The 11,329-nt window shown below is 40.3% G+C and overlaps 2 protein-coding genes across 2 annotated transcripts in view; one reads left to right on the forward strand and one right to left on the reverse strand.

Annotated features, from left to right (window-relative positions):
- The window catches only part of SARC_10574 (hypothetical protein), a gene marked incomplete at its 5' end in the record, with an annotated part of 8,426 nt that extends 5,885 nt beyond the window's left edge, over nucleotides 1-2,541 (forward strand). The window contains 4 exons of the mRNA XM_014295377.1: nucleotides 279-399; nucleotides 1,335-1,417; nucleotides 1,956-1,997; nucleotides 2,148-2,541. Of these exons, the coding sequence (XP_014150852.1) occupies nucleotides 279-399; nucleotides 1,335-1,417; nucleotides 1,956-1,997; nucleotides 2,148-2,253 (352 nt within the window). The remainder of the gene's footprint in view (nucleotides 1-278; nucleotides 400-1,334; nucleotides 1,418-1,955; nucleotides 1,998-2,147) is intronic.
- Nucleotides 2,542-4,441: 1,900 nt separating this feature from the next.
- SARC_10575 (hypothetical protein) lies at nucleotides 4,442-10,259 on the reverse strand. Its single transcript, XM_014295378.1, has 9 exons — nucleotides 10,204-10,259; nucleotides 9,373-9,550; nucleotides 8,985-9,131; nucleotides 8,262-8,412; nucleotides 7,614-7,690; nucleotides 7,058-7,170; nucleotides 6,539-6,645; nucleotides 5,988-6,107; nucleotides 4,442-5,519 (listed from the first exon to the last, which is right to left on the reverse strand). The coding sequence occupies exons 3-9, from the start codon at nucleotides 9,040-9,042 to the stop codon at nucleotides 5,336-5,338; spliced, it is 810 nt and encodes a 269-aa protein (XP_014150853.1). The 5' UTR covers nucleotides 9,043-9,131; nucleotides 9,373-9,550; nucleotides 10,204-10,259; the 3' UTR covers nucleotides 4,442-5,335.
- Nucleotides 10,260-11,329: the final 1,070 nt, after the last annotated feature.

Raw genomic sequence — 11,329 nt, forward strand, 5'->3', positions numbered from 1 at the left:
TCGGACATGTATAGGTTCGTACGGTTGTGTGAGACTAAATGTGTAATACTCTCCTCGTCGCATATCTGTGGGTATGTATCCGTGTATGGTAAATGCACGAGACATGTGTATGTATGTATGTATGTGTATGTATGTATGTATATATGTGTATGTATGTATGTTTGTATGTATGTATGTATGTATGTATGTATGTATGTATGTATGTATGTATGTATGTATGTATGTATGTATTTATGTATTGTCGCTTATCTTGCCCCCATCATAACACATCCACCTAGGCACTTGTTTGGTCTGGCGGTGCTTGCCATGGGGCTGAACTCAAAGTTCGGATGGTTTGCGCAGGAGACAGCGTTCCTCAAGTCCGCTCTCACACGCCCATGGACCATCTCCAGTAGCCAGGTGGGTGAGGCTGCTGAGACGTGCTTACGCTATAATGCTGTATCATATCCTACACTAAGCTACTACTAAATAATAATGCTTGCTTACGCTATATTACTGTATCATATCTTAAACTATGCTAGTACCTAATAGTAGTGCTTGCTTACGCTATATTGCTGTATCATATCCTACATCTATGTTAGTACTATGTTAGTACCTAATAGTAGTGCTTGCTTACGCTATGTTGCTGTATCATATCCTACACTATGTTAGTACTATGCTATTACCTGATAGTAATGGCACGCACTCTACAACCGTTGTGGCCTACAAGGAACGCTTTGTCACCCCCGCGCTATGTTAGTATCTTACTCTCAACCTATCTTTATATACAAATGGGAGCATCTCATATACACCATAGCGACGCACCAATCAAAGGGTTTTAGGGTCTGGGGTTTAGGGTCATAGCTCACACACGCCTTGCATTGGGTGTACGGTGTAAGGTTAGCGCCTACGAATAGTCCTCTTGATATCCGGAGAACGTCGCAAGACTTTCTATCGAGTGTGTGGTACAAAGTTGCCGTGGATCCGCTCTGTTTGGAAGTGCCACTTATCAACTGTGTTCTCGCGCTAGGTAGTCAATTCACCTGGGCTGTGACTTCTTTTCGAATGGTTGGCGCGGCCCTATACGTTTATGTGCACCGCTTAGTGTATTGCAGGGCCGTATGCTCATAGAAGTCTCATCGGCGTCGAGCGGTGTTATGGTATTACCAACCACCGTCTACCTTTCTAGTGTGCACATTCATGTTTCTTAACTCATGCGCCACTTTCTGGTCTTGATGAGCCAGTTCTGCCTACCTGCTCACTTTCGCCCCTACCACGTGGGCAATTTCAAAATACATATGTAGCAAAAGCTGACACGTACGAACGAATCCTGTATTTTTGGAATATATGAGTAGGTGCCACAGTCTCAATTGACAAGTGTGGGGTTGGATGAGGATATGAATGTACCAGGCCTGGGTGGCTTCGGAGCAGTGGATAAGTATGTATTGGCTATGAGCATGAACACTTTTCTACTGACAAGTGGAGTTGGCACATATATATATATATATATATGTATGAGTATGTGTAGGAGTATTGGGTCGGATATTGTAGAGTTGTCGTCTTACGCGTGTCTAACAATTGTTTTTTTTGCGTCTGTGCTAGTATATAATTATAACACCCGTACTAGTGCATTCTCCCCAATCTCAAGTTGCAGAACCGGGTTGTGTACAAGTGATTGTCACCCAATCGCTTTCCCTACGCTCACTCTGTACTCTGCTTCATTCCTTATTGATTCAGACTCCAGAGTCTCATACGTATTTTCTGATCACACATTTGAACATCTCGCACGTGCAAACCACTCACTGCTCAATCATAAGGGATGTACGGACCACAATACGCTAGCTAAACCCCAAACCCTAAAACTCTAAAGCGATAAACCCCTAGAGAATTTGAAGACGCGCTGCATGTATTTAATTACTTCCAATGCAATGCAACCCAATCCCTAACACAGTGGCTCCTGTCTCACACACTCACAGGACTGGTTATGGAGTCGGCTACTGCTTCATCGGCAAAAACAGGTACGCAAATTCGACTCAACTTGTTCATGTACTATTCATGTAACTAACTATACACACACATCACCACTAGTTACTCCACCTGTCCAGGTAGATGCCAGCCTTAACCCAGTGTCTCACTCCACCGTCTCCCCACTCCTTTGGTACACACAGGGTCATGCTGACAGTTACCAGCTACCACAGCTGCGAACGGACCAGCTCACAGCGCTTCTTTGAGGCCCTGACTCAGAGCGTGGAAGACATGATGGCCATTTGCTAACGCACGCTTGTCCGGGTCAACAAGTAGATGCCTGTTGAATGTACCAGCGAAGGGTATCACGTATTAAGAAATGCATGTACAGCGCTTGTATGCACAATTTATAGCATGCCAATCTGCCCTCATATCACTACCGCCTAGCCTGAACGCCGCGCTGGAGGTTTTTGAACCAATGAAGGAGACAGCCTATTGGGAGACTCCATGGCAGCTGAGATCTCCGAGTGAGCTTGCTGTTATGAGTGCCTTTGATATAGTGAAACTAGTATTTAGCAATAAAACCTGAACTGACCCTACCAGAAAAACACTGCATATTATTTTAAAAGGCGGTTTCAGACACGCCTTCACTATGAAGTCTAATTCCAGATGCACAATGTTTGTTATTTATTCATTCATTGGCTAGGAATAAAATACAGCATCGAACAAGCCTTCAATGTGTACGATATAGTCTATTTCAGATGCACAATGTTTGTTCTGGCTAGGAATAAGATGCAGCATCAAACAAGCCTTCAATGTATACGAAATAGTCTAATTCAGATGCACAATGTTTGCTATTTACTTATTCATTGGCTAGTAGTAAGATACAGTAACAAGATACAGTATCAAACAAGCCTTCAATGTATACGATATAGTCTAATTCAGATGCACAGTGTTTGTTATTTATTCATTCATTGGCTAGGAAAAAGATACAGCATCAAACAAGCCTTCAATGTACACGATATAGTCTAATTCAGATTTCATTGACTAGGAATGAAGACGAGAAAGCATCAAACAAGCCTTCCATAAATCCGATACAATTCAATTCCAGATGCACTATGTTTGCTATGTATAAATTCATTGGCTAGGAATAAGAGACAGTATCAAACAATTCTTTAATATGAACGGTATACTCTAATAATTCAATAATTCCAGATGCACAATGTTTGTTATTTCTGATAATGGAATAGCTACAACCTCGTAGTTGATTAGTGCTGCGTAGGCCGCAGAGGGCGCTGATGTGATCGACATTCTATCGTATGCATACCTACCTTACACGCTTTGCGGAGGAGACTAGATTAGAGATATGTGCGTACGAGGTTTAGTTGCTCATTCGTAGTATTAGATACAAATAGTATCATTATTACAAAGTGAGTATTAGGTATAAAGTGAACGTCTCTTTATGTTCAACGGTATGGTCTGGCGTCAAAGCGTTCGACAATCACATCGATTATGGGTCGACGCAGACGTAGAAAGGAAAACAAAAGAATTATATACACTCCAGTGTATCGTATACAGCCCAATGAATTAGATACAACTCAATGTGTCATATACTACAATGTGTTAAATACAACCCAGTGTATTACATTACAGCCCAGTGTATTATTTACAACCCAATAAACTATATACAAACCTGTGTATTATACTAAAATCCAGCGTATTATTATACAACCCAGCGTATTATATAACAACGAAATGTATTATATTACAATCCTGTATAATATATTACAATACAGCGTATTATATTACAACGCAGTGTATGATATCACATCCCTGTGTCTTACATTACAACCCAGCGGATCATATTACAATCCAGCGGATCATATTGCATCCCATAATATTGTAGTACAACGCAGTGTATTATATTACAACCCAGCGTATAATATAGTACAACCCAGCGTATTATAATACAACGCAGTGTAATATAGTACAATGCCGTGTATTGCATACTACCTAGTGTATCAGCGGACGATGATCTTTCGCACTGCCAACGGTCACATAGAACCCAACTGTTTGTTATTGTTGGGGCAAATTTGTGTGCAAATCTGTGTGCGTGTTCAGCCCAGACAGTTTACATAATTGTTAACGCATACGTGGAGTGGGTGCCGACTTGGTGGGCGTTTATACGGATAGCAGTCGGATTCGTCGCGAGAGGGGTTGCACGTAGATTCATTGCAATGTTGTTGTTATAAGAGCTAATGTCCATCTTTATGACACCCGTTTTATTTGATTGTCCTTGCATAAACTCTAAACATTGTTAAAATAAAAAATTATTAAGCGCGGCGGGGGGCGCAAACCCCGACTGAAAATCACAGGTCAAATGACAAATATACACTTGGGTATTCACAAGGCATATCTATATTCTATATTTAGCTATACAAACTTGAGCTTTTAAAAAAAGGCTTATCTTCATTCTATATTGAAGTACTACACTAGAGCATTTTAAAGGGTTTATTTTTAATATTCTCTATTTAGTTATACACACTTTAAGCATTTAGAAGGTTTATTTCCATTCTATATTTAATTTCTTTAGCATTTGTTGGACAACTGCCTATGGGGTTTGCTATTTGCGTGTTCGTACGTACTCGACGACTCAAGAACGTCGCGTACATAGCACGCCGAATTGTGACAGTCACATATACCTCTATAGGTTCGAGGCTATGCATGCCTCGTATATGTTGATTGTTGCCCACAACGGGCTTACTATAATTCATTATTAGTCTACTAACATCTCGGATGTGCTACTCATCCATCGCCAATTCTCTCGTGGAGGTGTGTCTTGCAGTGACTTCTCCCCCCGAGGCTATTGCTCGGCTCTACCTTCTATCGGAGCAGCGTAATGACTGCGGTTCTATTTCGTCGGTAACGTTTGGCGGAGCTGTGACGGGCATCGCATGCTTTTGTACTTATTTATATTTAAGCTCCGCGTTTAACGCTTGTGTATGCCATCCATCCATACAAGCACACACACTTATCGGTGCTGTGCGCGTGTCTGTCAACGGCCTAGGGGTTTGGCGGTTTTAGGGTTTAGTAAAACCAAGAATTGATGTGAGCTAGTCTCTGGTGAGTGTACCACCGCACCGCATGTGGGTGCGTCGTCTCAGCTACAGATGAGATATTTGAATCTATGGCATTCATATCGCAAATACCACTCGTGCGCCATTCAGCGCATAGCAACTGAATCGGTGCAGAAGTGCACTACTTCCGAAAGGATTCTCACCCCAACGGAATCTTATTTCGCAAGGTGGCCAGATCAGCATATATATATATATATATATATATAAATATACATATATATATATAATGTGTGTATATAGAGTACGCATACACCCTACAGCTTATCCGATGTCTCTGTTGAACTCTGACCCAGATCAGTACTGCTATTGACCTCAGATACGGAGATAGTGCCTTTAGTAGCGTAGTCTCTGGCGACTTCCATCTTCTTCTTACCTTTCCCGCCCTCAATGGGTGCTTCGCCCAGGACTGACTCACTGAAATCTACAGAACACAGCTCTCTGCGCACAATGATATGAAAATATTAATAATGATATGATATAATAGCAATGATATAATGAAAACAACAATGGTACGATATTATTAATTATATGATAAAACAATGATATAGTAAAATTAGCTATGATATATTAATATTGACAATGATATAATGGTATTAACAATGAAACAATAATATTAACAATGATATAATAATATTAACTATGAATATAATAATAGATAACCACTTCAATTTCGTGGTTCTCTATGTGTATGTAAATGCACAAGTACTGTGCTGCGGCTCATTGGCACAGATTCTCACTTCACACATATGAAGCGTACAATACAACTATTACATGTCAATATCATCATGCACTATGCGCAGTGACGAGGTATTTTGCGTCACGCAGTAATTTGAGCTGGAATTTACAGAAAATCGGGACAAAAGGATTAAAGTTTGGGACCAATTGAGACCGAAATGTATGACTTACACACAATCAGAGATGATTTGGCCTGCTACAGCAGTAGCTGGTGTTCCATTTCGCCCGATGGGTAGGGAATGGCCTCGTCGCAATTCGGTGCCTTCGATTGACGAACCAGGTTTCGGCGATCTGTGCGCAATAGAGAAGTGTGGATGAGCCACAATGCTGAATGAAGTGTAGGTAAGACACGGTGTTCGATTAAGTACGGATAAGCCACAATGCTCGATGAAGTGTAGGTAAGAAAGTTAAGTACGGATAAGCCACAATGCTGAATGAAATGTAGGTAAGGCACGGTGTTAGATTAAGTACGGATAAGCCACAATGTTGAATGAAGTGTAGGTAAGGTACAATTTGATATGAAGTATAGTTGTCATACGATGCAGCCGTACATGGAGTTACATTATTAGACGGTGCATAACACTTACGATCATAGAACAATGAGTGTATCTGTCAAGCTTCTATCTTATACCACGCAAGTCTTATATGGTGTTGCAATAGAAATCTCATACAAGATACGTACCAGAGCAATGCACAAACAGAGATGATTCAAAAGCGCTTACAATATTCTTGACTGTGAGCTCAGCGTAGGGGTTCTCCTGAGGATAGAACTGCCGCGGGAAGGCACATCCAGGAGCGCCCCGCCTGACGAGGTAAACATGGAGGACCGCTGCGTATGACAGAGAATGGTAACCATGGCAACCGCACAAACAAAACATCAGTGCTGTGCAATGGTATGTAAGTTCCAAAGACGTCGAGCAGCCAGAGTGATACTGAATACTGTGACATAATCCATGAGACCCTTATGGTCAATGTGAAGCTCCGACAACGTTCTGAACGGGTAGGCATGATACTACGCGAAGCTAAACGCAACGGGTTATAACCCGAGGATTAGAACCTGGGGAATTGAACATCTCCTGAGTATGAGAACCGATGGTTAGAAAGGCAAGCCACCCACGAAAAAAACAACTACAATCACATCTCACACCCTCAAGATAAATGTAGAGTTAAGTGCAACTACAACCTTATCCCACACACCACTAAAATCTATATCGGGGTAGAGTCAAGTGGAGTATACATACCATCGGTACCGATCCCCCGATTTCAGCGCTCGAGCTCTTGGACAGCGGTTGGCAGCCTATTGAGTGCCAAGGAATCACAGGGCACAATGTCAGTAGAGATATGATGCGTGTTCCTGTTATGATATATATATATATATATATATATATATATATATATGTGTGTGTGTGTGTTGTATATGCATATGTATATGCATATTCATATATATACGTACACATATACATGCATATATTTGCCTATACATATACATATACATATACTTATACATGTACATATACATAATACATATAAATATGCATTACATATAAAGAATCGTGTCATCTATATGGATGCACTATGGGGTGGATGTGTGTATCGGGCTATGAATTGACTATAGTAAAAAAAAGAGGAAATGGTGGATAACTGTGACAACGTCTCGTACGGACACACGCACAAATATACATGCATGTACACATGCACATGCACGTGCATAATACAAACATATGACACTCAGAGATATACACACCCTTGATGAATATACTTATTCTATTCCTATCACTTCGAAGTAATTGCACATACTTGCGCGGGGGCCATCTCCAGGAGTATCGCGAAGCCTGGGGCTGGCTTTGAATCGGTTACACGGAGGATGATTCCCGCTGCGTACAGGAACAGTTGGACGTGTGAGTGTAATTTTAAAAGTGAAATATCTGCTGCATATACCACACATACAAGAATAGGCTGATGAAATATGTATAGGCTAAGTAGCAAGTACGGGTATAATTGCTTGGTACAAACAGGTATCGTTCGAGAAAGTAGAAAAGTAACACTTCATGCTCGTGGCATATGCACTCGATGATCAGTGCGCCATCTGTACGGTATAGGCCAACGACACGCGAATACGGTCACAGAGTGTGTCTGTACGCAGATACTCTACGATACAGTCTCCCAGCATAAGATATTCGACAATATGCCACCATATATATATATATATATAACAATTGCACAGACACAGACAGACACAGACACGGACATACGCTATTTGTACATAGCACACGAACACTGCACGAACTGTGCGCTAGCACATCTACACATTAAAAGCAAACACACACCCCCACACACCCACACAGACACTATACAGCATACGAAAAAGCAACTACACGAATACACCCACACACCTCTGCCAACCTATCAACAAACAAGTACTCACAATAACACCCACACACATACGTTTCGGACATGAGACTCTTTCGCATCTCTTTGTTCCTGTCATGATAGATCAATAATAGTTTATAGAAGACCAACAGCGCGGCTGTTACCATGAAGTTGAGCATGATGTACACGCTTCTGATAACCAGGGTTGTGTTGTTGTCACTGGGTGCTGTTTGTAAAGTGTTTATGGAGTGATTAGCAGATCAATACGATGTGATGTGTTTATGACATATAGCGGAGGTAAGTGATATGAAAGAAAACGTTGTAATCGACACGAAGGAAATGTATTTCAGGCTTGTGCCTCAACTTGTTTCTCTATACAAGTTGGGTTCATGATGAATCGATATGTATACACACACACACACACATACATATATATATATATATATATTCACAAATACACACACACACACTATATATATATATATATATATATATATAATAGTATATATATATATATATATACATATACAAATACATGTACAAATACATATATATATATTGCATACATATATACATATATACATATATTCATACATATATACAAACATACATACACACACACATACATACATGCATACATGCATACACACGCACATATATATATGTATATATATATATTTACACACACACACATACACACACACATATATATATATATATACATATATACATATATACATGTAAACATATATATATATATATATAGATATATAGATAGATAACTGATATGGCACATACTGAGAAGCAGGATTGGTATGGCTCCTACGGTCAAGAAGATCCAATTATAAATGGCCATTCCGATCAGACTACTCTCTTTGAAATCGGATGGCACTCGGCGCACCTGGAATGCCAATACAGCTCCCACCTGATAAAATTAATTTGTATCTGATCAATTTGAGCTGGATTAGAATCTATTTTTGGGAATTGGATTTCTTGGGTTTCTAGGGTTTGGGGTGCGCAGATGTGGGCCCGATGGGGAGCGTATCTTTCTCTCTAAGAGGCTGTATTGTGCATCTGTGTATTTCCGCGCGTACGTTCGGCAAGCATACAGACCCAAGAAAACTTGGTTTACACTCAATAAAAGCCATCACAAACACACACACACACACAGAAGCAACACACATACCGACATCATCGCGGCTTGTGATGCGAGAATGACATATTGGTCCACACTCATAGGGCACGTGAGCCACAGCTTGTCCCCTACCAGAACAATCTCTTTCGAGTTGTCTGTGAGAGAGTAGTAGATGGCCAGGAAGACTACCGTAACGCCCATCATGACGCTCAGACTGATCAGCAATTCCCTAATGAAGGAGATGCGCAATTCGGTGCTTAAGCAAGATCAGTCCCCGCACATGAGACTCTGCTGCATACTCTCTAAACTAAAATATTGAAGTGAGCTGAGAAGGAAAATTTGTGTTTCCATGGCAATGGAACGGGTGGATAGTATGCTTCAACATAATTGTGAAAGTACCGAACTATAAGTTAAAAGAGTACGTCATCACTTGATGGGCACACGTTTATAACACAAATGACATGTCTTGCACCCTGCACCTGCAATAACGAATTTGACAAACATATATACATACATGATACAAATTTACATATAGGTATAGATACGAATATATATATATATATATATATAATATAATGTACACACACACATATATATATATATATATATATATCCTTCTAGAGTGCTAATCAATACGTACGACTTGGCAATTGACGTAAACCATTAATTATTAGCTATATCACGTTATTTGACTCTACTAGACCTTCCCCGCTGTACCAATTATTAGCCTGTACCTACTCAAAGTGTAAATATCTCAAACATACAACATACATAAGCAAATATCTGTCTATCCCACCGCCTGAAACCTGCATCCGAAAACTCGTCTGTCACTGTTAGTATGCAACAGATAACACCCCACTCGACTGTACACAAGTCCCGTACCTGTTACTGCACTTGAGTCCCTGATTGAGGGCGTTCAGGCTGGAATTGAAGATCATACTGATGCGATACGTTTTCACAAACAACGATCCGAATGTCAGCACAAAGCCAATGGCCCACATAAACGAGGACACAACACACGGCCACGCCGATTCCGTTTCTATGGCGCCTATGAGCGGCTGTAAATTAAGAAATGGCGCAACAGAATTAGGATGAATATTGAAAAGACGCGATGAATGCGCAAGATTTGCATCGGAGCGAGGGTAAGATCTGGATGACAAGTGTATGTAGATGAGATTTCCAATCCAAATGATATCATGCTAAACAATCTCTTCCGAGCTGTCTATAAACGTGCGCGGTGTATATATATATATATAAAATATAGATATATATATATATATATATATATATAAATAAATATAGATATATATATATATCTGGCAGGGCTGTCTATTCATACTATGCACTACCAGCATCGCACTTGTAGGTACAAGCGCACCACCGGACTACCCACAATCTCAGCCACCACCACATCCACAACCACAGATACATACCGAAGGAACGGCTATAATACACCCGACGAGCATGAGGTTTAGGAACATTGAGCTGGCACGACGAATGCGTGGGTGCTTGCGAAGATAGATAATGGCTACCAGAGAAGCGATGAGAAGCAACTCAAAGACGCCGCATAATAACCCCAGTATGATCCACTGGCCTGTGCCGACTTGGCCCCTTTCTGTGGCAGATGGATATGGGGGGGGGGGATGTTGCTTATGAGATGATGCGAGGATGTGGACATTTAGTTGATGTGGTAATGTTGTACTATTTCGTTGATAAAAATATGCCGTTAATTAGCTGGTATTGTTGTTTGCAAGAGGACGCGAGCATGTTTTCTATTTGTTGATGTGAGCATGATGTTAATTAGTAATTATTTTTGTTATTTACGAGTTAACGTAAATATGATTTTTTGAGTTGATGTGAATATATTTTACATAAGTTGATGTGGGTATGTACATACATACATACACACATATATACATATATATGCATACATACATACATCCATACATGTATATACATATACATACATACATACATACATGTATATACATATACATACATACATACA

The sequence above is a fragment of the Sphaeroforma arctica genome (genome assembly GCF_001186125.1).
Source record: "Sphaeroforma arctica JP610 unplaced genomic scaffold supercont1.1305, whole genome shotgun sequence".
Lineage (NCBI taxonomy): Eukaryota > Ichthyosporea > Ichthyophonida > Sphaeroforma > Sphaeroforma arctica.

Coding starts and splice junctions, on each gene's coding strand:
- SARC_10575 (XM_014295378.1), bottom strand. CDS start 9,042: ATGGCCATTTATAATTGGATCTTCTTGACCGTAGGAGCCATACCAATC. Junction 8,413..8,984: donor CATACCAATCCTGCTTCTCA/GTATGTGCCATA, acceptor CTTTACAAACAG/CACCCAGTGACAACAACACA. Junction 6,646..7,057: donor TCGGGGGATCGGTACCGATG/GTATGTATACTC, acceptor TGTCATACGCAG/CGGTCCTCCATGTTTACCTC.